Source organism: Dendronephthya gigantea, unplaced genomic scaffold (genome assembly GCF_004324835.1).
Source record: "Dendronephthya gigantea isolate DGI-Jeju-01 unplaced genomic scaffold, DenGig_1.0 000028F, whole genome shotgun sequence".
Lineage (NCBI taxonomy): Eukaryota > Metazoa > Cnidaria > Anthozoa > Malacalcyonacea > Nephtheidae > Dendronephthya > Dendronephthya gigantea.
Window position 1 is genome coordinate 1,042,623 of NW_021163038.1, and position 24,116 is coordinate 1,066,738.

At 39.0% G+C, this 24,116-nt stretch overlaps 8 protein-coding genes across 10 annotated transcripts; 4 read left to right on the top strand and 4 right to left on the bottom strand.

Moving 5' to 3' along the window:
• Window positions 1-945: 945 nt before the first annotated feature.
• Window positions 946-2,831, top strand: LOC114523713 (isocitrate lyase-like). The gene is made up of 3 exons (XM_028544728.1): window positions 946-1,185; window positions 1,616-1,908; window positions 2,190-2,831. Exons 1-3 carry the CDS (start codon window positions 1,029-1,031, stop codon window positions 2,721-2,723), a joined length of 984 nt encoding a protein of 327 aa, XP_028400529.1. The 5' UTR covers window positions 946-1,028; the 3' UTR covers window positions 2,724-2,831.
• Window positions 2,832-3,992: 1,161 nt separating this feature from the next.
• LOC114523550 (malate synthase-like) lies at window positions 3,993-7,775 on the bottom strand. The gene is made up of 8 exons (XM_028544512.1): window positions 7,691-7,775; window positions 6,946-6,999; window positions 6,154-6,567; window positions 5,786-6,055; window positions 5,536-5,714; window positions 5,157-5,378; window positions 4,659-4,844; window positions 3,993-4,426 (listed from the first exon to the last, which is right to left on the bottom strand). The coding sequence occupies exons 2-8, from the start codon at window positions 6,980-6,982 to the stop codon at window positions 4,127-4,129; spliced, it is 1,608 nt and encodes a 535-aa protein (XP_028400313.1). The 5' UTR covers window positions 6,983-6,999; window positions 7,691-7,775; the 3' UTR covers window positions 3,993-4,126.
• Window positions 7,776-7,844: 69 nt separating this feature from the next.
• Window positions 7,845-11,090, top strand: LOC114523551 (isocitrate lyase-like). Its single transcript, XM_028544513.1, has 3 exons — window positions 7,845-8,213; window positions 9,464-9,756; window positions 10,039-11,090. Exons 1-3 carry the CDS (start codon window positions 8,030-8,032, stop codon window positions 10,822-10,824), a joined length of 1,263 nt encoding a protein of 420 aa, XP_028400314.1. The 5' UTR covers window positions 7,845-8,029; the 3' UTR covers window positions 10,825-11,090.
• LOC114523552 (carbohydrate deacetylase-like) lies at window positions 10,975-12,825 on the bottom strand. Its single transcript, XM_028544514.1, has 3 exons — window positions 12,403-12,825; window positions 12,012-12,275; window positions 10,975-11,599 (listed from the first exon to the last, which is right to left on the bottom strand). The coding sequence occupies exons 1-3, from the start codon at window positions 12,783-12,785 to the stop codon at window positions 11,317-11,319; spliced, it is 930 nt and encodes a 309-aa protein (XP_028400315.1). The 5' UTR covers window positions 12,786-12,825; the 3' UTR covers window positions 10,975-11,316.
• Window positions 12,826-12,845: 20 nt separating this feature from the next.
• Window positions 12,846-16,858, top strand: LOC114523549 (GPI transamidase component PIG-S-like). Its single transcript, XM_028544511.1, has 16 exons — window positions 12,846-12,922; window positions 13,092-13,234; window positions 13,329-13,530; window positions 13,603-13,761; window positions 13,833-13,982; window positions 14,062-14,142; window positions 14,301-14,359; window positions 14,442-14,550; window positions 14,655-14,744; window positions 15,011-15,189; window positions 15,289-15,345; window positions 15,431-15,589; window positions 15,833-15,905; window positions 15,976-16,033; window positions 16,221-16,474; window positions 16,767-16,858. The coding sequence occupies exons 1-15, from the start codon at window positions 12,907-12,909 to the stop codon at window positions 16,471-16,473; spliced, it is 1,788 nt and encodes a 595-aa protein (XP_028400312.1). The 5' UTR covers window positions 12,846-12,906; the 3' UTR covers window position 16,474; window positions 16,767-16,858.
• Window positions 16,809-21,514, bottom strand: LOC114523547 (apoptosis-inducing factor 3-like). 3 transcript variants are annotated; one of them, XM_028544509.1, is made up of 21 exons: window positions 21,404-21,514; window positions 21,084-21,199; window positions 20,619-20,694; window positions 20,267-20,489; window positions 19,948-19,992; window positions 19,792-19,876; window positions 19,643-19,693; window positions 19,508-19,569; window positions 19,336-19,422; window positions 19,164-19,255; window positions 18,978-19,057; window positions 18,837-18,887; window positions 18,519-18,640; window positions 18,372-18,443; window positions 18,186-18,249; window positions 18,026-18,102; window positions 17,811-17,925; window positions 17,579-17,677; window positions 17,356-17,431; window positions 17,171-17,275; window positions 16,809-16,900 (listed from the first exon to the last, which is right to left on the bottom strand). In XM_028544509.1, the coding sequence occupies exons 2-21, from the start codon at window positions 21,085-21,087 to the stop codon at window positions 16,861-16,863; spliced, it is 1,626 nt and encodes a 541-aa protein (XP_028400310.1). In that variant the 5' UTR covers window positions 21,088-21,199; window positions 21,404-21,514; the 3' UTR covers window positions 16,809-16,860. The 3 variants fall into 3 exon arrangements, with proteins under 3 accessions (XP_028400310.1, XP_028400311.1, XP_028400309.1); XM_028544510.1 differs by lacking the exon at window positions 21,084-21,199; XM_028544508.1 differs by lacking the exon at window positions 21,404-21,514 and having other exon boundaries at window positions 21,084-21,363.
• Window positions 21,515-21,747: 233 nt separating this feature from the next.
• On the bottom strand, window positions 21,748-22,433 carry LOC114523751 (cytochrome c oxidase subunit 6A, mitochondrial-like). The gene is made up of 3 exons (XM_028544781.1): window positions 22,314-22,433; window positions 22,068-22,219; window positions 21,748-21,940 (listed from the first exon to the last, which is right to left on the bottom strand). Exons 1-3 carry the CDS (start codon window positions 22,423-22,425, stop codon window positions 21,851-21,853), a joined length of 354 nt encoding a protein of 117 aa, XP_028400582.1. The 5' UTR covers window positions 22,426-22,433; the 3' UTR covers window positions 21,748-21,850.
• A 254-nt stretch (window positions 22,434-22,687) lies between these two features.
• On the top strand, window positions 22,688-24,061 carry LOC114523711 (endoplasmic reticulum resident protein 29-like). The gene is made up of 4 exons (XM_028544726.1): window positions 22,688-22,913; window positions 23,091-23,229; window positions 23,334-23,507; window positions 23,615-24,061. Exons 1-4 carry the CDS (start codon window positions 22,743-22,745, stop codon window positions 23,938-23,940), a joined length of 810 nt encoding a protein of 269 aa, XP_028400527.1. The 5' UTR covers window positions 22,688-22,742; the 3' UTR covers window positions 23,941-24,061.
• Window positions 24,062-24,116: the final 55 nt, after the last annotated feature.

Genomic DNA, 24,116 nt, shown 5'->3' on the forward strand with positions numbered 1-24,116 from the left:
ATAGAGGGATGTTTAATAGTTACAATTATGAAAATTGACTTTTAAATCTTGGCTGCTTCAAATGAAACGATACAGGTTTACTGTTTACACAATTTTCCTGTATCTTTTGATGTGGCGCTGTACGAATCAAGGAAATTAAGTTCACAAAGGCGACAAAGCAGCTCTTCTCACCCGACTATCAGTTAACGAGTTTCAATACCGCACGTCTGTCGCTTAGTTAGCATCCAATTCATATAGATGGTTCATATTACACATTTTCCTATACTGCTTTTACAACAAGTAGAGGTCATAACGTCGAGAATTTAGTTTTATAACTTTGACAAATTATTTAAATGGCGAAACGTTTGTATTCTGAAGTTGTTTCAGGCTCAGATAGCGAGGATGGATATCACAGGGGTTGGAAAACGGTAAACAAACGTGATGTAATTATCGTTCTGTTTTCTGTGTGGTTTATTACATGTGTGTCGGTGCGTGTATACTAGCGTTTGTGAAAGCTTTTTATGCCTTGCCAAAATTATGTAAACCTGGGTAAGCAATAAATTTTTACAGATCAGACGGGTCAAATTTCAGTTAGGAATTTTCAACTATAATCATTAATAACACAATGATTAATAATTAATAATTTCCAGTCCGCGTCCGCCAGTCCGCGTCCGCCGGTCCGCTTCTGCTAGTCCGCCAGTCCGCATCCGCGCCCGTCTTATCTACAACCAGCGAATAAACCGGTACCGGGGTTTCACAGCGCCGCCATGGTCTCAAACAGTGCAACAATTTAAAGAATTTCCGATAAACTAACAACACTCTAATTGACCAATCAGCGTCCGAGGAAACGTTAATCCACGCTGATCAGCCAATAGGAAGCATTGCCATGCTGTAAATTAAATTACTCTTTCTTTGTTTTATACAAATACATGTGTTCTGTTGAAGTTGATCTTCAGTGTGGTGAGAACGTTTTACCTTTCAGTCGTCTTCAAGAATTTCTTAAGAGAACCTATAATATATAACTTATATTTGATTTAATTTTTGGTGAAATGGCTTCGTTTCCACAAAATCGATTCGCAGGAATCAAGCGAGATTATACACCAGAAACAGTGGAGCATACCTTGGCTCAGCGAGGAGCAGAGAAACTTTGGGCTTATATGACTTCTGGAGGAAGCGAATATATCAATGTCCTTGGCGTTTTAACTGGTAAAATTTCTATTTTGTATATATATTATAATTTTTAAAGCATTTGCTGCCAAATTTTCATGTAGCTTGGAATATAGAGAATTATCCAAAATGCCTATGAAGCTCTCTCCTATATTCGCTTCTTTTTTTTATGAATTTGTATCTAAACAGTTCTTTTTGACCGCTAGTGTACAATAAAAGATTGATTGTTACGATTACTGTTACATACGATAATAGCAACATTTGAGCAGTTCTTTTTGACTACCAGTGTGTAATGTCAATAATTCATTCTATTGAATAGCGTTTGAAAGGGAAATCATATTTTCATTACCTATAGGCTATAACTTTGTTTTTCTTTCCATATTAGTCGTATTCCCACTTGCTATACATGACAATTTATCTGTATAAACCCGAACAAACAGGGCCCTGATTATATTTTTGAAATTTCCAGGAATGCAGGCGGTACAAATGGCAAAGGCTGGACTAAAAGGCATCTACTTGAGTGGTTGGCAGGTTGCAGCTGATGCTAATCGCGCTGGTCAAACCTTCCCAGATCAGAGCCTCTACCCTGCCGACATTGCGGCCAAGCTGGTGGAGAGAATCAACAACGCCTTCCAGAGAGCTGATCAAGTACAGCATATGGAAGGAGGGCATCAAAAATTGGATTATTTCCTACCAATTGTAGCCGATTGTGAGGCAGGACTTGGTGGCCCTTTGAACGCCTTTGAGATCGTTAAAAACATGGTTAGTATCATCTTTGTATACCCTTAAATTCTATCCCTGTGGTTGGGTACAAGACCAATCAGAAGAATACTTCTTTGGCAGAAAGATTTCGGTTAAAAACAGAAACGGTTTCACTCAATTGAAAACCTGAAACAATTCAAACAAACACTACACGTCATATGTAAATTTCAGCAAATTCACTTGTATTTTAGGCAGATGATGAACTAATTTGATTGGCAACTTTAAACAACTGCATTGTTTCAAAACCAACTATAATATTTCCATTTTTTCTTCTCTTTCAGATCAAAGCTGGTGCGGCTGGCATTCATCTGGAAGACCAGCTTGCCTCGGAGAAAAAGTGTGGTCATATGGGAGGCAAAGTCCTGGTTCCTACCCAACAATTCATCCGCCTTTTGAACGCGGCGAGACTAGCTGCTGACGTCATGGGAACGACCACGGTTATCGTGGGTCGCACGGACGCCAACTCGGCCGGCTTTGTGACCTCGGATATCGACCCCCGGGATAAACCTTTCCTAACAGGGGCACGGACACCCGAGGGCTTCTTCCGTAGTCGAGCCGGTTTGGACCAGGCCATAGCGAGGGCGCTCGCTTATGCACCATACTGCGACGTTCTTTGGTGTGAGACGAGCAATCCAAATATCGAAGAAGCGAGAAGGTTTGCACAAGCAGTTCACGCATTATTCCCCGGAAAACCACTTGCGTATAACTGCTCGCCAGAAATCGCGGTCTTTCAAAAAGAACTGGGACGACTTGGATACCGTTTTCTGTTCATATCGCCTGCTGGTTTCCAATCTCAAGCAGCTCTTCCGCTTTGAAGGGGATTTCTATTTAATTATCTATGGTGCACATATCAGATTCATATTTTAACCAGTTTGCTTTCCTCATAAAGTATTGTATCATAAAAGAACGTATAAAATACTGTAGAGTACATAATTAATTATTTAATGTACTATGAAATAGTACATATAAAATATTGTATCATAATAGTACGTATAAATTACTGTAGAGCAATTAATGTAAGGTACTATATAATAGTTCCGTAGCATAAAATTGTCTGGACTGAGCGACAACGGGGCGCACGGACACCGCGGAAATTGGTAGACTTAGCCGTAATTCTCAATACTTAGACTTTAAATTCGGCGAGCTAAAAGATTTATAAATACTCAACAAAATATCTCTTGCACAAAAGATTTGAAGCTTGCACACGGCAAAAACAAATCATCTGAAAATGTCTGAAAATGTCTCAAAATGGCCATTTTACGGTGGCAGATGCATACGAAGAGCCTTCAAAAGTTTCCAAAACCGATATTGGAAGAAAAATTGAACTTGTTTTCAACTTATTTGATAGTATTTTCTTTGACAGCAGTTTCTGAATACTAGGATTCAAATGTGAGCAACTGATGAGATATTTGACTTCCAACACCAATTTCTGCGGTGTCGGGCGCATGAAATATTAGGTGATAACACGCACTGCACAGAAATGGGAAGCAAAATATGGGTAAAGGGATCTGCACAAAAATGGGTTACTTAGTGGTAGAGGGTCATAGTGTGCGAAACGGTCTGTGACTCGAGAGACGAGATATTCGACATAGCTACAAACGTGAATTTTGGGTGAAGATTTTTTCATTTATATTTAATCAATATATTCTATAAACCCAATCGAAATTTTGTGAATTGAGACTTGTTGAGGACAAAACGATACTGGAAGGAGGCTAATTCTCGACAAAATATTCGAAATTTCACCAGATATACATCGAAATATTACCAGAGTAATGTTTAGGCTTGTGTTAATACAGTATTAAAGTTTGCTGTTTCATAAAATTCCTTGCCTGAAAAGGCAGGGCCGTCGGAAAAGGCTCACGCGAGGGAGGAAGTGAAACATCGCCAAAAAGACAATTAACCGACAGTCAGTCACACTAAAACAGAGTTTAACCTAACAAAAATTTGCTTTACTACTTTGCCATACGACTTTTCAGAAGGATTGCCCCCACCCTCCCGTAACGTTCTGGAAATACGTTTTTGAACAAAGCATTGAAGTGGCTAATAACGAGTGTCAGAAACATTTGCTAACAAAATTTTCTTTTTTATTTACTACATAATCTAAACGACTATACAGGTTAACCTTTGGTTTCTTAAGCAGGTTATGCGGTGGTGAAGTAAAGACAAATTTAAACCCGACGAAAATAAACACCAACACAACTCCTGAAAAACATGCATTCTAGAGTTTGGCTTGTGGGTTATCAAGCACCCTATACGCAGGTAATGTCAAGAATTCTTCCATTTCATTTGAGAGAACCAAATGATCCAAGATTTCTGCAGCCTGTTGCAATCTTCCAGTGCCAGGCCCTCCTTGACTTTGCACCTCATCCGTGCGGATTGCTTTGTACGTGGCTTGTGTAAACGTTTCACCGCTGTCCAGAATCACGGAGTGTCTCAACCATTGCCATAGTTGTCCACGTGATATTTCCGCAGTCGCTGCATCTTCCATCAGGTTGTTCATTGCGACTGCGCCACGGCCCTAGAAAACGAAGAGTGGAGTCGTTTAGACCCGAAAGGAGAGTCCCTCATTCGTGGGTGTCCCCTCATTCGTGAGTGTCCCCTTATTCGTGAGTGTCCCCTCATTCGTGAGTGTCCCCTTATTCGTGAGTGTCCCCTCATTCGCGAGGTAGCCAGTGCAGTCCGCAGGGCTGGTTGTTCGAAAGGCGTTTAGCTCAAACGGTAGGAAAGGGTTACGCCCTAGAGCTACTTACCTGTAGCCATTCATTGATATACTTCAGAGCTACACCAACATTCTTTCTTACACCTTCTTCTGTAATCTTTCCTCCTTTAACATCGATGGTTATCAATTCATCAACTTCCACATGCACGTCTTCTCTCAAGCGATGTTTCTGATGGTTCGCATTATGCATTCCTTGGACAAACACCTCTCTTGCAACCTGAAAGAAGATGCTCAAGTTCACCATCATTATCTCCTTTATCAACAATATTATCATCTATAACCCAACCGTTATCATGATGATCAGTGGTCACCATCATTATCCGCGTTTATCAACACCATTATCATCATCACCACCATTACCACTCTTTATCAACCGACAACTATCATAATCACCAGACGTACACAATTATATACGTGAGTTCATTCGTGTTCCTTCACCGAAGCAGGCCCACTTCTAATCATCGGTTGCCCTTCGAATGGTCTCAAATGCAACCCACACAAGTACAGTTGACTATGAATAAATATTAACCTGCACGAGGTCGGGGTGTGCAACCCACGTGCCATCAAAGCCATCAGCCACCTCTCTTTCCTTGTCATCACGCACTTGAGAGAAAGCTCTCTGATTGATCGCTTCATCACGTCGGCTCGGAATGAAAGCGGACATTCCACCCATGGCATGCGCACCATGTTTGTGGCATATTTTTACCAGCCGTTCCGTGTACGCTCGCATGAAGGGAACTGTCATTGATACCTGCAAAACATTGTTCATACTAGCGATAAGCGATCTAAAATTCTGGAAAAACTGAAGGCACAAACTAGTGTTTAGAATGTACCATAGCTGGCACACCAATCTTTTCATTGCTTAGAAAATCCTGCTTAGAAAATCCATCTCAGAATAACAGCATTACCTGTTTCCTGTCGGGTAAAACAGCCTCTGGTTTACTCTGAAGGCGTTTGATAATACTGAATATGTAATCCCAACGTCCCGCATTTGCTCCGCAGCAATACTCTCGTAACTCGTAGATCATCTCTTCAACGTCTACTGCTGCCGGGAGAGTCTCGATCATGATCGTTGCTCGGATTGTACCTGGAGATAAACATTGATTGATGGTCATCGTAAAGATGCATCATTTGTTTCACCTGTTATTCATATCCCACCTTGCGGCACTTGCATGTAATCTTCAGCAGCCTGGAACACCTGATTCCACAGTCTGCATTCAAGGAAGGTCTCCATCTTTGGAAGGTAATAATACGTCGCAGAGCCTCGACTCATTCTCACATGAATATTGTGAAAGAAATACAGGCCAAAATCCACCAAGGCACCAGCCATGGGCAGTCCATCACATTCGATATGGCCTTCATCCAAATGCCATCCTCTTGTACGAACGATCAAGCAAGCAATCTTCTCTTTCAGTTTCCGGACGGAACCTAAAACAACAGAAAGTTTACATTGTTATCTGCCAATTTCTCGATGTAACGCTTGTTTTGAGACAGACTTTATTTATTATAAGTTTAATAGATTATACCATCAGCATTTCTGAATGAAATTGTTCCGCGTTCGGCGTCCATTAGATTTGCTTGTCCTTCTACAATATTTTTCCACGTTGGGCTCAAGGAATCTTCAAAATCTGCCATGAAGATATCGGCCCCACTGTTGAGAGCATTGATGACCATCTTGCGGTCAGTCGGCCCCGTGATTTCGACGTGTCGCCTTTGAAGGTCTGATGGTACGGCTGCAACCTTCCAGTTGTCATCATGGTTGGGTTTAGGGTATTCAATCGGTTTGCCAGCATTAATAGCGTGTTGTCGCTTTCTGCGTTTGTCCAAGAGCTGGATCCTGTGATAGTTGAAGCGTCTGTGAAGGTCGGCCAGGAGTGCAAGAGCATCGTAAGTCAATACTCTCTCGTAAGCAGGTTGGATATCCCCTTTGATGAGCACTCCTTTACAAAGATAGGGTAAGGGACTTGAGATTAAAGGAAGAGAAGAATTCGAATGGAGTTTTTTTTGCTAAACTCTGACCACCAGCAAAATCTTCACAAATTTGTTACATTTTTCAGCAAGCGAAAGTAGGGTATATGGAAAGACGGAATGGAATGTTAACTCTTAACTAAACAGGACATTACTTTTATCACGTAAGTTTGATCAACAGATTATAGAGATTACCTTGTTCCCACAAGTGGGGGTGTTGTGGGTACCACGGGGGAGTGATGGCAACGATGAATGTTATATAACATTTTATAGCATTAATATATGGCAAATGGCTGAAAATACAGCCCCGTAACCTGTGATACAAGCATCAACAGAAATAAACACTGTACCTGGGGGACAATTCATCTCACAATCACTCTCTTGCATTTGATTATATAACCACCCTGGAATATACGTGGAGAGTTATGTAATTAGTAAGAAACTTTTGTGGGCGGCGTGACATTCAAACGCACATCCTATAGTTAATGGCGACGAAAATAGGTCTTTTTTACACGTCTACATTTATTCTTTCTATTTCCGCGAAATTTGTAATGCGTTGCGCAGATCAAGTTACATAACAAAAACATAAATATTGTCATCGAGTGTCAATATCGTATGAATATTTGACAGATTTTTGTCATTACAACTCCGATTTCTTTGAAATTTTGGCTAAACTGAACTGAGCTCGCGATCAATGATAATCAGGGAGGAGGGAGACCATTCAGGCTAAATATATCTTATTCTATCGAAAACAATGATTGTTTTTAAACTCATTCAATTCAGCAGACAGTGATAGGTTCAAAGTCCAGCGTCGTACGTGTGCAATAGTTTAACTATCGATTTGATCTCTCTCTCTCTCTTTGAGTTGACAACTAAAATATTTGCAAACACAAATCGTGGAAAAGTTAAGCAATTTATTAATAAGTGCTCGGTTCAAACTTTCTGACAGTTTGAAATCAAACGAAAATCACGAAACGCCCTCCACTCCATTCCAGTCTCGCATCAGTTGTAACTGAATTTGAAAGCATTTACTATCCGTAAATCTGAAATTACTAAATATAAAACATATACAACACGATATTAAATATAAATTACCTTTAAATTATCGTTACAACCAGCAGGCCAGCGAAGAAACCGGGTTTTTTTAGTTCGTGCGTGGTCTCATACGGTGCAACAATTTATAGTATTTACGATAAACTTACAACACTCTAATTGACCAATCAGCGTCCGTGGAAACGTTAATCCACGCTGATCAGCCAATAGGAAACATTGCCACGTTGTAAATTAAATTACTCTTTCTTTGTTTACAAATACATGTGCTGTGTTGAAGTTGATCTTCAGTGTAGTGAGAACGTTTTACCTTTCAGTCGTCTTCAAGAATTTCTTAAGAGAACCTATAATATATAACTTATATTTGATTTAATTTTTGGTGAAATGGCTTCGTTTCGACAAAATCGATTCGCAGGAATCAAGCGTGATTATACGCCAGAAACAGTGGAGCGTCTCTCTGGTTCAGTGAAAATTGAACAAACCTTGGCTCAGCGAGGAGCAGAGAAACTTTGGGCTTATATGACTTCTGGAGGAAGCGAATATATCAACGTCCTTGGCGCTTTAACTGGTAAAATTTCTATTTTGTATATAAAGAAGTCTGTTTTTTTGACATAAATACTTGCGGTAACTGAACCATATTGAATATAAATATTGTATGGTGAAAAATTTACATCCTGAAATAATAGAATAGTTTTAGGAGAACAACATTTTTTAGTCAAGTGAAGTTTTTAATCTATTTTCAACTAGTTTAGATGATGTTTTTAAAATTTTTGGTATTTGATCACAAAAACGCCGTGTTAGATTTAAAAAAAGATCCAAAGTTCACAGTGTGAGAGTACAAAGTCCAAATATCATAAATGACATATCTATGCATATCGCCCACCAGATAGAATATCCTTTTATTATAACATAGACAAGTTTTAATCGTTAGTTTTTAATCTTGTCTGGTTATAGCCGACTTCTAGCAGCAATGATAATTCATAACCTTGGAAAAGGCAGCATATTTGTTCGAACAATGTACAGTGTTCAACAGCTCTTAGCAACCACTTACTAGATACCTCGTATGAATGAAACCTCTGTATTTGTCATGCAAACTATATATGGGGGATTAACATTGCTTGGAATTTTTAGTTTTTCGCGAGAAACAGAAATTTCTGTTGTCGTATCCTACAGTTAACAGATGGCACAGTACAATACCAAACGCATTTCGTCACTATAAAACAAAATTCGCTATTATATAATTGTTTGTTTACTGCATGGTATATGAACAGAGGTATTCTAACAGTCAACAGATGCTAGCAAATACGATTCTATCGTTTATCAATCCATTGATTCTTGTCTTAGTTGTGTATTCATATTCAAGCTATTGCCATTGATTTAAAGAGAGTATGAATAATGATTTAGACTTGTTATAAAATACACCTTAAGGCCAATAAGTATAAACAAAGAAATTTTTGTCGTTTGTTTTTGGTTGCTGGGTAAATCCCGCATTGTTTCATCATCCAGTCACAAAATAGGACCTTTTTCCGGTCAACTCTGACCTCGCAGTGAAACTGGATCCATCTATGGAAAGGGTGAATGAGTCGTTTATCTTTCTGGTATTACATATATGTCAATAATTCATTCTATTGGATAACTTTTGAAAGGGAAACAATATTTTCGTTACCTATTTTACTCGCATTCTCACTTATATATTTCCGTTTTTCTATCCATATCACTCGTATTCCCACTTGCTATACTGCCTATACATGACAATTTATCTGTATAAACCCGTGCCCTAACATGCATTTTAACCATTTATATTTTTGAAATTTCCAGGAATGCAGGCGGTACAAATGGCAAAGGCCGGATTAAAAGGCATCTACTTGAGTGGTTGGCAGGTTGCAGCTGATGCAAATCGCGCTGGTCAAACCTTCCCAGATCAGAGCCTCTACCCTGCCGACTCTGCCCCTAAGTTGGTGGAGAGAATCAACAACGCCTTTCAGAGAGCTGATCAAGTACAGCATATGGAAGGAGGGCATCAAAAATTGGATTATTTCCTACCAATTGTAGCTGATTGCGAGGCAGGATTTGGTGGCCCTTTGAACGCCTTTGAGATCGTTAAAAACATGGTTAGTATCATCTTTGTATAACCCTAAATTCTATCCCTGTGGTTTGGGTACAAGGCCAATCAGAAGAATACTTCTTTGGCAGAAAGATTTCGGTGAAAAACAAAAATGGTTTCACTTATTTGAAAACCTGAAACAATTCAAACAAACACTACACGTCATATGCAAATTTCAGCAAATTCACTTGTATTTTAGACAGATGATGAACCAGCTTGATTGGCAACTTTAAACAGCTGCATTGTTTCAAAACGGACTATAATATTTCCATTTTTTCTTCTCTTTCAGATCAAAGCTGGTGCGGCCGGCATTCATCTGGAAGACCAGCTTGCCTCGGAGAAAAAGTGTGGTCATATGGGAGGCAAAGTCCTGGTTCCTACCCAACAGTTCATCCGCCTTTTGAACGCGGCGAGACTAGCTGCTGACGTCATGGGAACGACCACGGTTATCGTTGGTCGCACGGACGCCAACTCGGCCGGCTTAGTGACCTCGGATATCGACCCCCGGGATAAACCTTTCCTAACAGGGGCACGGACACCCGAGGGCTTCTTCCGTAGTCGAGCCGGTTTGGACCAGGCGATAGCAAGGGCGCTCGCTTATGCACCATACTGCGACGTTCTTTGGTGTGAGACGAGCAAACCAAATATTGAAGAAGCGAGAAGGTTTGCACAAGCAGTTCACGCGAAATTCCCCGGAAAACCACTTGCGTATAACTGCTCGCCATCTTTCAACTGGAAGGCCAATCTTAACGACCACGAAATCGCGGTCTTTCAAAAAGAACTGGGACGACTTGGATACCGTTTTCAGTTCGTGACGCTTGCTGGTTTCCACTCCCTCAATCACGCCATGTTCAAGCTCGCCCGTGACTACAGGGACAACGGAATGACGGCGTATACGAAGATCCAGGAAGATGAATTCAGCCAAGCTAAGTTTGGCTTTACTGCGCACAAACATCAACGCGAGGTCGGTGTGTCGTATTATGACGCCATCGCTATGGCGGTCAGCGGTGGCAGTAGTTCAGTTACCGCGCTCAAGGGGTCCACAGAGGACGAACAATTCAAGCATAAATTATGAGATTTATGACGAACATTGTAAAAAGTGGCACATGGTACAAATTATGAGAAATATATGCCTGAAATGGCGGGTCGGAGGTCGGTCAATTTTTTATAGTAAAGTTCTTGAAATTCATTGTAAACAACGCAGCATCTTTAGTCCATTCCATTCATTAAGAGTTTATTTTGTGGTTGAAATAAATGATTTTCCATTAAAAATGATACCTTCATAATGATGGTTATATTAATATATCACCTAGTACTGAAAATAAATTTTATTTTCTCTTATTTCTGAACTTTGTGTTTGTTGTATCCGCTTCGCAATGCGATGGTAATCCGGCAAGATGCGATAGTAATCCGGCAAGATGCGATAGTAATCCGGCAAGATGCGATAGTAATCTGCGATAGTAATCGGGAAATATACTGACTCTCACGGCACTTACTCAATGTAATGAGTAGACCGCGCATACTTCATGTAATGATTCGAATTATTTGCCTCTACGGTAGGAAAACATCAGGATATAAACACGACGCCCAACTCTTTCAAAATGCGTTTCAATTCCGAATCGCACAAAACGTTTAATTCGTGCTCTCGTTCTTCAGAGCGAGCGAACTCATCAGGCCCTTCACCACAACCCCCTTGATTTCCAAAACACGGATACCCAGGATGCACCATGAACTCGCACACGGACGGTCGTTGATGAGCGGCAGTCCTTGTTGCTTTATAGGTCTGTATGATTCTCTCTGTAGTCATGTGTTTTCCCATCAGGGATATGCCCATGAACGCTTGCGGATACCTGTAATAATAGATAGACAATTGGGGGTGATTTGGTATGGAGAAAAGGTCAGGACTCTCTCTACCTGGATGACAAAAAAAAGTGGCAAAACAGGGGGAAGAAGAGCCCAGATCTTTCCTGTCCAAAGAAACGATGGAATTTATGGACGCTTGCGTACCTATTTTTATTTCTCATTAATTTTTTTGTGTTTTACCTAATGAAAGTAACTGAGTGATTCCTAGAAAGCTTGAGATGTTTTCAATATTATAAAATATAAAAATAGGTACGCATTTGCGTACGTGAGCCTTTTTGCTGATGAAAACCTTTGAAACCAAACTGGCAGAGTTGGTAGAAGACATGCCTATATAACCTTGAAAATAGTAAATGAAATTGTTCAATATTCCTGTGTCATTCAACGCAGTCTGGTGCTAACCTTATTTGGTATTTATTATAGACATCCATGGCAGTTTTAGCTTCTTTGAAAATATGGTTATAGAAGACAGTGTTGCCATCAAACCAACTAGCCAGGTGAGGTTCGAGTGGAATGCGTATCTGATGAAGAGAGTACGAGATCATGACCTGTGCGATGGTGTCTCGTATCTCTGGACAGATGTGAATGTGTTGGTGGCCGTCAACATGGTTAGGAGGGTATCCAACAAGTTTGATATATGTCTCTATCTGTGCTTCTACTTCATCTCTGAAATGAAATAGCAAGGTGAGTGTAATGGTGATTTTTAAATGGTGCACTTCCAAAGCATACCATCTAGAAATCTTGTATGGTCTTATAAGGTAGAGGAAGTGGGGCTATATGCCCTGGTCATTACTTAACATGCATCATGTCAATTTCTCCACGTGATAATGCTTCTCTGAATCCAAATTTTCCACGAAAGTACACTGTTCCTTCACTCATCAATGAACTACCATCATTTTCAAGCACTGGTTTTCCTTCGGTCAAGTTGAGGTGAAGGCCTAGCGGAAGCCCATGTTTTCCTGCAAGTGTCACTGCAGTTGTTTGGGCAGTTTGACCGTTAACTAGTAACGATGCTCGGGTGATAATTCCATTATTAAATGCTTGTATAATTCCTTTATCTCTTTGCATGGAGTAACCAAAGTCATCTGCAGTAACTATCAAATATTCATGTTTTGGGGCATCTGAACTTGACAAGTCATTCCCTTTCAGTGAATTAAATGAGTGCTCCGGTTTCATGATGGTAAATCTCTGAAATTCTCAGCCATACTTCCATGAAGTCTTTATGGTACAAAGATTGAAGACGCTCCCCCCATTTTCTAATTTTCAACGCTAGCGGCCCCTCCGGAAAAGAAGCAAGATGGCTGACGAAAATGGTAGGAAAGGCTAAAAATGACTTTAGAATGTCTATTTTTTTCCATCTAAACTATATGATTATGCGTGAACAATGATTCGTAGTTTAAGGATGCTATCTGAAGTTTGTAGATATAAAGTTCTGTAGTATTTGAGCATAATTTGACATGCGTTTGCGGCATTTCTTTGTAGACGAGAGAAAATCACGTGCTGTGGTCTCTCTAATATCGGTCGGAGTTGTGTTGGTTATTGGCTTTCCTGTGTGGTGGAATACGACAAAGGTCTACAGAGCTACACTCCCACATCACGAAATACTAAAGTTGAGCGAATTGGAGGTATGTAAACGTAAGCAATGACCATTTTCGCTGTAGATTTGACCGCTGTTATTAACCTGAAATTGGGGACATAAATGCATTTTTGTCCTTATAGACGAACATCAACATTCCTTTGACAATAATTTTTGAACAGCCAGGGGAGAGGAAGGATTTTATGAGCATATTATCCAAGAAATTGAACTCGGAAGTAAAAGAGAATCATCCTGTTGATCTGAGATTTATCATAAATGTCAGAGAAGTGAATGTCGAAGAAAAGCAATCACTTCGCTTATTAGTCAATGAAGTAAATTTAGAAGGTAGTAATGCTTTCAATTTAGATCAGAAAAATTGCCAGATCCACATGCTAAATCCATGTTTGATTTCTTTAGCACTTGATGACAGCATCCAAGAGTTATGGAAGTCAAATGCTGAGAAAATCGAGTATAAATTCATTGTTTTATCACAACAAGATGAGCTGTCAAAGTTGGCTCGTTATGCTCAATGTTTTGTTGGTAAATACAGGCATGCTATCATCCTCCATAATGATGGTAAGTTAAGTTCAATGGTTTATTGAACTATACCAACATTCCTCCAACTAAATTAAGATTTAACCCATCAGATCCAACCCATCTTTCTGATGTAATTGCAAATGTCACCAAGAAGGTGTTCATCCAGGAACAAGTCATAAAAGATGCATTTTATCAACACAAGAACAGCGATGATCTTCATGAGGGAATTGATGAAATTAGAGATTTGAAATCAGTAACAGGTATTGGAATGTTCAAGCAATGTTTCAAGTGGATATTTGATGTAACCTGATTAATTTCCTTTGTCAATTTTGTTCTCAGGATTTCATCTCTCGTTCAGCTTAATCAATGACGAGCCTGAAACAGGAATTCTCAACTGGAACATCAAAGAAACAATAGCTGGTAAAATGAATGATGAAAAATTATAATTCTAGATTAACTGGTTTATTAATTATTTCAATAGGAGGCAATTATGAACCAGTTTGGTAAACCTTTCACAACCTAGCTGATACTGTATGTACCAATATATAGTACCATACCATGGTGCCATCTTTTTCTAGAAATTTTGCAACCTTTCATCAATAAGATATCTTATTTCGATGTGTCAGTTGACTCTCAGGTAGAGTGTAATCCACTTGATACAGATTTTATCTCAAGGTTTTAAAAAAGAGAATGATTATTGTTCATGGAATCTTTCTTAGATTCTTCATTACAGCGGAGTCAATTTGAAGCCTAAGACAGATGGTGAAGTGAATTATTTAGACACAGAAGATCTTCCACATATGATTAACCCCATAGAAAGAAAGCTTGGTATGTAAAACATGGTCAATACTCACCCTTTCCAGTTCACATGCTAAAATCTTGATACTATCACAATAATTAACAATTTTAACACAGTCAACCCTTCATCCTAGGTTCCTTTGTTTCATTAAATCCAAGTTTAAATTTCATCGTTTTCGTCCCACCAAAGAAGCAGACACCATTGAAGTTAAAAGATGTTGATGGTATGATGTTAAAAATGTGTTAATTATGATACAAAGAGTTGCAAAAATTTATGTTCAAAATGTGTTAATTATGATACAAAGAGTTGCAAAAATTTATGTTCAAGAGTTGAAACATCCTTTCATTAGAAAGGATGTTTCAACTCTTGAACATAAATTTTAGGGACTCATGAAATTTTAGGGATTTCAACTCTTGAACATAAATGACGTCAAACATGGAAGTCTAATGTTACACAATTTCTGAGAAATCTGTATTCCAATCTGTCCAGGTGCATACAGTCCTACGAATGCTTTCCTAAGTCCTAGATGGGGAGGTGTTCTCATTCATAATGTTTATGACAGAAATGAAGCGAATGATTCAGCTCCTCGGACAATCACAGTTGACCTGACAGCCATAATGAAAGTTTTCCTAACACAAATACGATTGCTGGTTGGCATCAAACCACTGGTTAGTAGATTTTAATGTTTGTTTTCTGCATAGTGAAGTAACATTGCTATAACACAACATATATGGCTTATTGTAGTCCTACAATGTATCCATTTCTAGACTTCTCAGAATGGTGTTTTAATTTCAACTGTGGTGAATTCTGGTGCAAGAAATTGGGTAAGCGAATGCAGCCTTCTATAATCAGTTTTGAATCGAACTATGCAGTCACTTCATTGTGTTCTACCACTTGAAAATCTCCTAGGAAGTTGATAACTTGTTGCTAGTGAAAACAATGGAATATCTTTCATCTTCTGCCAAGACATTGACCTCTCTTACACAGTTGATGGATAAGGTTAAAAACATGATCATCGATGACAACATCAAGGTGGAAATTGAGAATGCCTTGCAAAGCATCAAAGAAGTAAGATAAATTTCATACCATATAGGTGTACATTACTTTATCTCTTCCTTTGTAAGTTTACCATATCATGTAACCAGCTATAACCAAGGTTCCTCCTCTGCAAATCAAGGAAGAACCCTGGGTCTGAGTAGGTTTATGGTTCCTAAAGAAGGTACCCAAGAAACCCAAGAACTCCTTCAAAAAAATGGCAATGACAATGTGTGAGTTTATTGACCAGGAAATTGTTTTAAAATCTTATTTCAGTGCCAACATATGTTATCACAAGGGAACATTACATCTGCATTCATGTCAGCCAAGGCAGCAATCAAATCATCAGGTATTTAATCAATCCATGGCATGAAAGATCAGCATTGTGCATTCTTGTAAACTCTGCTGTGTTTTTTTAGAAAAAGCGTTTTTTGATCCATCCATGCTGGAGTTAATCTACTTTCCAGACGATCAAAAGTATGAATAAATATTAACATTCATTTTCGTATCTCTCTCAGTGAAATCTATGGCAGCAGGGCTTTTAAAAACCCATTCATTACAACTATAAGTTACTCTGCAATCAGACGTGGTATTTCTGCGGCATAGAAGACTTTAGGTTGCCTGGTCGTCAATGCTAATTCATAGTTTATTTTCAATTCTCTAGATTTGCAATTTATATTCCTCTGTTTTTGCCAATGTCTTTGCCGCTTATCGCTTCTCTGTTTGCCGCCATTAAATGGCTAAGAAACAAGGAGGGAGATGAAAGCAAAACAGCACCATCTAAAACGGCACCATCAGAAAAAGTACCATCAGAAACAGAACCATCGGAAACAGAACCATCAGACACAGAACCATCAAAGGCAGCACCATCAGAGACGGCACCATCAGACACAGTAACATCGGATACAACTGAATAAGGTATGGACATATAAAATTCATGATTTGACACAAAAAAATTTCGTTGTCTTGATCGGGATTTGAACTCGCATCTTCGGATATCTAGCTCGGTTCGGTAGGGAATTCTGACCGAAATATTTTCGTGACGTCTTAACGTTTGTCATGGAAACGCAGTAGACAGGTTACCTGAAGCATTACTTGCATTTCTTTTTCCATGCACAACTAAAATTTAACTCCAGAGGTACAATTGCAAAGTTTCTATTTTATTTCTATAATGTGTGAAATGGCAAATATCCATCTTCTTTTTTCCTAGACGAAGACACGATATTCAGTCCGTTGATAAAAAGAAAGATGAGTGAGTACTGTTGTTGCGTGATTTCTCGTGTTGTTCGTAGATCCTGATCAGATTAGGCTGATACAGCGCGATGCCATCTTGCCGGGTCCGTTCTAAGAATAATCAAAATCGACGGACGTTGAATATGCACTGTTCATTCACGAATGATAATTGTAACTTAGAGTTGGATAGAATGGGACTTAGTAGGATGAGGTCAAGTATGATAGGATGGGATAAAGGATCAAGTAGGATAGGATGAGATAAAGTGGGAGGGGATAAACTTATTTTGGATGGGATCAATTAGGATAACAAGGGACTAAGTGAGTGGAATAGAATGAGGTGAGCAGGGGCAAAGTGGGATGGCATGGGATAAAATAGCATACCTGATTTCATCAGCGCTCGGCATTGTGCCATTGTAAAGATGATTCGCGGCATGAGCTGCAATTGGATCTCGACCTACGGTAGCAACAGCCAGAACGTCTTTACCTCTGAGAAAAAAATGAGCAACAACGATTAACCTTCACTATAACAGCACTAGGTTCACTTCTGAGAACGTCGTCCTTCATACTTGATGTAATATGCAACAAAGGCTAGTTCCTCGACGCTTCCTTCAATGATCACCTCATCAAATTCTGCAGCGTGACCTTAAAAACAATAAACAATTTAACAACATTAATATGATACTACCAATAAAAAACTCGTTGTAAACGACTTGAAAGCTTTTGTTGGAGCGGAAAATTGAGCTTTAAACAAACCAAGCATATTAAACCAGTGTAAGGTAACCGCTGTACCTGCGTAACGTATGCTCTTTCCGTATTGCATTGTCCAAAAGAATGGGACCGTGTCGATTTCTTGATTTTTACCAAGCATATTCAAGGCTGCTGCCCTGCCTGAAGTGAGATTTAATACGTTTCACCACAGCACGACAGGTGCACGACATAGCTTATTTATTGACTAAGCATTGTTGAGATTCGTTACAATCAATTGACCAGGAGATGGTGCATTTTAGACTGCCTTACTAACCATGCGCATGGGAGAGTTGCCAGTGGCCAATGGTCACGTGTTTGCCACCCAGCATTTTGAGCGGGAACGAGGCTATGTCGCCACCAACGTAAATATCGTCACGTGCTTTTAAAAACTGCAAGAAATGGAATGAGAAGGGAGTTAAGTGCCACCCTAGTTGCAGCATCACATTCTGGTTTCACCCTCACACCCTGGTTGCATCATCTTCCACCCACCTTGTCGACAACAATACTGCCGTTCCTGGTAGTCTCAACCCCGCAATCCTTTGCGAAACCTGTTGACGCATTCACACCTTAAACGAACAATCTCTTCATTATTAACTTCAACATGTCCAGCATTGAAACATGTTAATCCATAAGTCATCGAAAAATTTACCTATTCCAATGACACAAACGTCAGCGTTCAATATCTCTCCGTTTTTCAACAACACTTTGTCCAACTGAAGGTACAAATAAACAAGAATTTATACACAAGACATCTGAGACCGTGCCTCTGTTAGAAACTTCAAAGGTTGGCATAAGCACACTTTAGCACAGCAGTCTTTGAAAAAAAGCTGCACACCTTTCCTCCAGAACCTTTGAATTCCTGAACTGATGTGTTGAAATGAAACTTCACTCCTTTTTCCATATGCATCTGAAAAAACACAATGTTTGAGATGTATCAACGATCGATCCAAGGTCGACATACCTTCGGAAGGTCTCGACAAACCTGCGTGAAACGAGCACCAATCTCGGGGCCAAAAACTTTTGCGAATGGTGTGGGTGACTGACCTATAACATCAACACTGGTTGCTCCACCTTTTCCTATACCAAACGCAGCCACTTCTAAACCTGAAGCAATCACAAACGGTAAATCAGATTGAAAACAAATGGTTTGGTATGGTTTTTCATAAGATACACGATGAACAACAGCCTAGGGGAAGTCCAGATTACATTGAATCGATCTTTCCTCCTTCTTAGTTTACAAAATAGATGTTTCTCTCTTGATTTAGGCTGAACTAGCCGAGAGTTAGTTTTGCATTCTTACCGATGAATGAAGTGCCAATAACAACTAGTTTCTTGTCTTTGCATGCGGCGGCTATACACAGATAAGAATATATGAATATAACTAACAATTGGTGAAAACAAACACGCTTAACGCCCGGTGTCGCTGAACTTTAGTCTTTACCTATTGCGTTGGCATTATTTGGACTTCTCAAGTAGCAGACATTTTGTAAATCCCCACCTGGGGCATCCATAACCCTCGGACTGAAATGAAAGGAATTTTGAGAAATCAAGAACCATTCTTCACCTTTGACATACAGGTTTTCCAGAAAAAAACGTATAGGGAGCTTCGTATGAGAAGAAAACCTACGTTCCTCCTGTTCCAATAAACAATTTATCATATTTCATTGTTGAACCGTCTTCATACGTGACTTCCTTTTTTTCTGCGTCCAGTTTGCTTGCCTTGATAACAAAGAAGGCTTGTGAGATGCCTTGTGATGTTATAACAACAAAATGTACACTGAAAATTCTTTCGTTCGTACTTCCTTTTCGAGCTCCACTTCGATGCAGTATTTGTCTAAAAATTCCTTCGAACGTAAAGCTATCTCGCTGCCTTTCTTTTGTAACATCTAAACAATTACAACGGTAGATGGATTCAGGATAATAAAGAGTGGATTGTCAAGCAATTCATATTGGAACAAGTAAGAAAGTTACTTTGCTAAGCATTGGTCTATCGTAGGGTAAAACATCCTCAGTTGTTGCGATGACAATCTTCCCTGTAAAACAAAAAGAAATGATTTCAACAATTCTGGAAACAGGGGAAGACCAACGATGCTCATGTTCTTCTACCTTTAAAGTTATTCTTCCTCAACGTCTCGGCACATTCGAGCGAGGAAGGACCTTGGAAAAATATTTCCGTACAAAAATTTCAGTTTGGATGGAGAAAGATGAAATTTTTACGCCAAGCTAAACAAATCGATCAACGCCGGCAAACCCACCTCCTCCTATCAAAAGAAACGTTCTCGCGTCTTCGCCGGGCGACGGTTGACACATCTTGGCGACTTTCTTGTGCGATTTCAAGTCCTTAATGATTCAAATAATTATTTTAAGTTCTGTTCCAGAAAAAAGAACTGACAGACTCAGAGACAACTTACCTCCGGATTTGCACGGACGATCACATTGCCATCAACAATTTGCGTCTAATTGAAAATAATTTTTCAAAATTTAGATGAATTGCAGAAATTGGAGGTAAATAAATCATTTGATGATTTCCTCTGTGAGGGCATTGCAAATTTAAATTCTATTAAATCTGGCAAGCTATTCGATTAAAAATTTATCAGATAAGTCAACATGTGTTTCTTTGTTAGGATCAGAGGAATGCTTGGTTTTCAATTGATTCTCTCAAGATAGGGATTAGTTTGCTTAATTGTGAATGGGATAAGTGGGAGGGAAGTTGCAAAAGACCAGTGATACCTCAAACTTGGGAATTGAGTCCAAACCAGGGAAGTCTTCTATATCACCAGTTGTGGTATTAAAACATGCCCCATGCCAAGGGCAGCGTACTCGACCATTCATCAGACTACCCTTGATCAATGGTGCTCCATAGTGGGTGCATTTATACCCAACTGCTGTGTAGGCACCATTCTCGCGGACCAAAAGCGCATGGCCACCATCGCCAATATCAATCTGCCGCATTCTAGGAAATCATTAAACAACACTCAAGGCGAGAATCATGTTTCTAGGAAGCCTGAATGTGAACTATGGTTACTCCTTGTCAACAAAAAAGCGAACAACCTTGGCAATTATAATGATTCAAAATGCTTACTCTCCATCTTTCATGTCATCCACCTTGCACGCAACAGTTTCCACCATGGAACCAGCCATTGTTGATTCAGACACACCTGTTGAGTTTAATGAGAAAGGTATTTCACTTCATTGGTATCTAGAAGTCTTGAGGGAATTTGAAACCATGATTGACGAAACAGACCAATCTAATTATGCTATATGCAGAAGATATACCCCACATCCTCTAGGATGGAGAGGGGAAGACTTCATCAAATCACCCACCCCTGACCCCCCACATAACAGCATAATTTACAAAGTGCAATTAGTGCATATTAAATTACAGGTTTAAGTTATATAACTTATTAAAATAGTTTCATTCTGTTTCATTGATTCACTTGCAAAATGACTTCCCGTAATCTAGAATTTCTAAAATACTTTCACGCTAATACTCTATGAAATTGGGATGATTATTCTCAAAAGGAATCGCACAAATGGTTCTACTAACCCATTTTGTAAACACCCAAGTCTACCGGCCTAAATATGCATCTGTCTTTATGTCCAAACAGAAGAAATAGTCTGCGAAACTTTCTTGCCTTCGAAAACGTTGCGACGAATGTAGTTCTATAACGTTTGACCAGACATAAACAAAACTGCTTTGAGCGAGTTCGATGTGAAAGTGTCTCTGAACGATGAAGCGTTGTCAAAGTATTTAATGACTTTGATAGACATAAAATACCTCTTCGGATTTGCAAGCTTTGCATATCGTTAATCGTTTACAAATTATGTTGTAGATTTATCAAAACGTGCTCAAATTTCAACACCTACCACGTAGGACTTTAATTAGCTGATCGACAAATACGGAATCTTTATCGCTTGTCTACTTGCAACCTATACCTCTTTCTATTTTGACTATATTTACAATGAAACTGTTTACAATATTTTTGATTTGCATATTTTATTAGTTTGATGTTGCTGAATATTGCATCCTGTCAACGCTTCAGTGGTTTGTCGAAATGTACAACATATTTTTTCGTTTGTATCAAAATGTTTACAATTTCACAGTAACCAAATGTGGAAATATTTTCTGCCACATGTATTGGCATTGTGCTATCAAAAAACTTTAAACATTTACACATAGAGTTGAGATTATTTGATATAAAAAACCACCATTTTCATAAAATATAACAAATTTATTTTCAACTTGTACAAGATAACAATGCTTTTGTAAATATCTAGTTGACATAATTTATGTCTAAATAATCAAGTCATTTATCAGTGTCCTTCTTCTTCAAAGCCCTCAGGTAGAGCATTTGCATGTGGATTGTGGAATAATGAGTGGTTGCCATCACCCCACGGGAAAGGCTGAAATGAAGGATGTAATAGTTAAGCTATTGTGGGGTTGCAAGCCAGGGGGAAGGTAGTTGGAAGCAAGTTCTTTGAAAAACGTTGGTACAGGAAGGACTTTTACCATTTTATTTTATAATAATACCTTAGTTCTTATCCTCAAATGAGAGAATTCTTTGAAGTCCGCTCTTTCATGTCCACTATGCTCCATTTCTCGGGAAACAGCATTATAAATACAAAAGGCAATGCCAGGGGCAGCGACGAAGAGCGATATAAGCTTCCATGTTTTGGTTGTGCCTGTTTTACAAGTACGTTTATAAAAGATTGTCAACTTTGCGTCTAAATTTCTCAAATCGTAGACGGGCTGTAGCAGTTTAAATGGCACACAAACCTGCTGCATGTACTTCTTCGGCTAGCATTTCTCCGCCAAGACTAGAGGCAGACGCTGTAGCGAATGATCGCCTTTGAAACATGCGAGTAAATATTCTTGAAATAGACGCCATCTTGAAAATTATTTCGTCCGAAATTGAAGAGAGAACAAGAAGGCGTGGGTACTAGCATATTTTAATATTAATTTCTCGTGCTTTTTCGTGCTATACTCGGAATATACAAAAGTTCAACTCTTCTGTGTTTAGGACCTAGTTTGAGACTCAAAATTGTCCCAATGTTTTCTTATTACCTTTTATATAATTTCTATTCAGTGTGGCGTACAAACGTTTGAAATAAATAACTTGGAAGCCTGCTTAATAGAAACCTGCATAATCGGAAATTTCCGAACTGTACTTCGGAAGGCCATCGTAGTTAAAGCACTGAGCTGTATATGTTTTACCAGCGCGTGGTGAACAAAAGTGCAACAAGCAGGTGCAGGGAGAGATCAGATATGGAAGGTTTTAAACGGTTTTATTTTCTTGTTTTATTGGGAAATATTTTCTCATCAGTAGCATTAGCTACAAAGGGTGTCGTTTCATTGGATAGTTTAACGTTTGACAAGGTTCGTATATCTAATGAACTTTTGTTTGCACTCTTGTACATAATGTTTAATGTTTTGAAAAGAATAAAACAGGTGTTGGAAAGGAAAGATATCGTGTCCTGATCAGTGTTTAGGAAAGATCTGTCATGCAGGTGAAAATTTTCCAATAATTATTATACTCTATTCCTTACCTTGAAGGTGATAAGAAATCACAAGGTAGTTTTAGTTAAATTTGACAAGCAATATGCTTATGGAGAGAAAGAGGAAGAGTTTAAAAAGTTTGCTGAGCAAGCTGGGTCACAGTCTGACCTTTTGGTAGCTGAAGTTGGTGTGTCAGGTGGAGTATAGACTTTCAAATGCTTTGTATTTCTTTGCAAGAGATTACAACAGGATTGAGCAAGCAGGAATAATGTTGATCAGTCTCGATCTTCAATCGTTTAGAGTATGGTGAAAAAGAAAACGAAGATCTTAGAGAACGGTTTGATGTTAACAAAGATGACTATCCTGTTTTCAAGTTGTTTAAGCAAGGACATACAGAACCAATTGAATATACTCAGAGTGTTACAAGCGATGATTTAGCAAGGTTTATTCGGTCAGAAGGTGGTTTGTGGTTAGGTAAGTGGTTGCTTACTTTCTTCAGAAAGTGATCATGGTTTGCAATCAAACTGTGTTTTATCGTCTCTTGCATAGTAACTCTAACATGGTATGTCTTTTTTGGTCAGGCAAGCCAAATACTTTAGAAAACTTTGAAAAACTTGCTGCAGAATTTCTGAAAGCTGGTAAAGATCAATATGATGGCTTCATTGCCAAGGCAGAAGAAGCAATGGCTGCCGTCGAGGAAAAGAACATGAAAATGGCAAAGATTTACGTGAGCACAATGAAAAAAATTAAGGAGAAAGGAGTGGAGTTTGTTAGCAGTGAAACTGCCAGAGTCAACAAACTCTTGAATGAAAAAATAAGCGACGCCAAGAAAGCAATGTTTAAAAGTCGTTTGGATATCCTGGCATCATTCAGTGAATATTTGGGTAAAGAAAAAGAAGAGCTCTAAAGTGAAACTTCAGAGTGAAATCATTAATCATTTTGTAGTTAACATTTTGCATCCACCTCCCACTAATCAAAATCATAACACCTGCTTTCCTTTGTGAATTTGTAGAAATTTTAAATAAAATTCTGGGTTAATTTTAGCTTGGTAATTGATTTAGGTTTTTTAACTGGTTCTAGATC

What these genes read in the sequence shown, in the direction of transcription:
- LOC114523751 (XM_028544781.1), bottom strand. Translation starts at nt 22,425, where the DNA reads ATGGCGTCTATTTCAAGAATATTTACTCGCATGTTTCAAAGGCGATCA. An exon ending in CGAAGAAGTACATGCAGCAG is followed by an intron (nt 22,220 to 22,313) that starts GTTTGTGTGCCA and finishes CTTGTAAAACAG; the next exon opens with GCACAACCAAAACATGGAAG. An exon ending in ATTTGAGGATAAGAACTAAG is followed by an intron (nt 21,941 to 22,067) that starts GTATTATTATAA and finishes CCTTCATTTCAG; the next exon opens with CCTTTCCCGTGGGGTGATGG.
- LOC114523549 (XM_028544511.1), top strand. An exon ending in CATCAAAGAAACAATAGCTG is followed by an intron (nt 14,143 to 14,300) that starts GTAAAATGAATG and finishes ATCTTTTTCTAG; the next exon opens with AAATTTTGCAACCTTTCATC. An exon ending in TACTTTCCAGACGATCAAAA is followed by an intron (nt 16,034 to 16,220) that starts GTATGAATAAAT and finishes TCAATTCTCTAG; the next exon opens with ATTTGCAATTTATATTCCTC.
- LOC114523550 (XM_028544512.1), bottom strand. Translation starts at nt 6,982, where the DNA reads ATGCAAGAGAGTGATTGTGAGATGAATTGTCCCCCAG. An exon ending in TGAGATGAATTGTCCCCCAG is followed by an intron (nt 6,568 to 6,945) that starts GTACAGTGTTTA and finishes ATCTTTGTAAAG; the next exon opens with GAGTGCTCATCAAAGGGGAT. An exon ending in ATATCAATGAATGGCTACAG is followed by an intron (nt 4,427 to 4,658) that starts GTAAGTAGCTCT and finishes TTCGTTTTCTAG; the next exon opens with GGCCGTGGCGCAGTCGCAAT.
- LOC114523551 (XM_028544513.1), top strand. Translation starts at nt 8,030, where the DNA reads ATGGCTTCGTTTCGACAAAATCGATTCGCAGGAATCAAGCGTGATTAT. An exon ending in CGTCCTTGGCGCTTTAACTG is followed by an intron (nt 8,214 to 9,463) that starts GTAAAATTTCTA and finishes TGAAATTTCCAG; the next exon opens with GAATGCAGGCGGTACAAATG. An exon ending in TTGAGATCGTTAAAAACATG is followed by an intron (nt 9,757 to 10,038) that starts GTTAGTATCATC and finishes CTTCTCTTTCAG; the next exon opens with ATCAAAGCTGGTGCGGCCGG.
- LOC114523547 (XM_028544508.1), bottom strand. Translation starts at nt 21,339, where the DNA reads ATGCAAAGCTTGCAAATCCGAAGAGGTATTTTATGTCTATCAAAGTCA. An exon ending in AAGTGGAGCTCGAAAAGGAA is followed by an intron (nt 19,256 to 19,335) that starts GTACGAACGAAA and finishes TTTGTTATCAAG; the next exon opens with GCAAGCAAACTGGACGCAGA. An exon ending in AAAGAGCATACGTTACGCAG is followed by an intron (nt 17,432 to 17,578) that starts GTACAGCGGTTA and finishes ATTGTTTTTAAG; the next exon opens with GTCACGCTGCAGAATTTGAT.
- LOC114523552 (XM_028544514.1), bottom strand. Translation starts at nt 12,785, where the DNA reads ATGAAACCGGAGCACTCATTTAATTCACTGAAAGGGAATGACTTGTCA. An exon ending in ATTGACATGATGCATGTTAA is followed by an intron (nt 12,276 to 12,402) that starts GTAATGACCAGG and finishes ATTTCATTTCAG; the next exon opens with AGATGAAGTAGAAGCACAGA. An exon ending in TATAATAAATACCAAATAAG is followed by an intron (nt 11,600 to 12,011) that starts GTTAGCACCAGA and finishes CTATTATTACAG; the next exon opens with GTATCCGCAAGCGTTCATGG.
- LOC114523713 (XM_028544728.1), top strand. Translation starts at nt 1,029, where the DNA reads ATGGCTTCGTTTCCACAAAATCGATTCGCAGGAATCAAGCGAGATTAT. An exon ending in TGTCCTTGGCGTTTTAACTG is followed by an intron (nt 1,186 to 1,615) that starts GTAAAATTTCTA and finishes TGAAATTTCCAG; the next exon opens with GAATGCAGGCGGTACAAATG. An exon ending in TTGAGATCGTTAAAAACATG is followed by an intron (nt 1,909 to 2,189) that starts GTTAGTATCATC and finishes CTTCTCTTTCAG; the next exon opens with ATCAAAGCTGGTGCGGCTGG.
- LOC114523711 (XM_028544726.1), top strand. Translation starts at nt 22,743, where the DNA reads ATGTTTTACCAGCGCGTGGTGAACAAAAGTGCAACAAGCAGGTGCAGG. An exon ending in ATAGTTTAACGTTTGACAAG is followed by an intron (nt 22,914 to 23,090) that starts GTTCGTATATCT and finishes CTTACCTTGAAG; the next exon opens with GTGATAAGAAATCACAAGGT. An exon ending in AGCTGAAGTTGGTGTGTCAG is followed by an intron (nt 23,230 to 23,333) that starts GTGGAGTATAGA and finishes TCAATCGTTTAG; the next exon opens with AGTATGGTGAAAAAGAAAAC.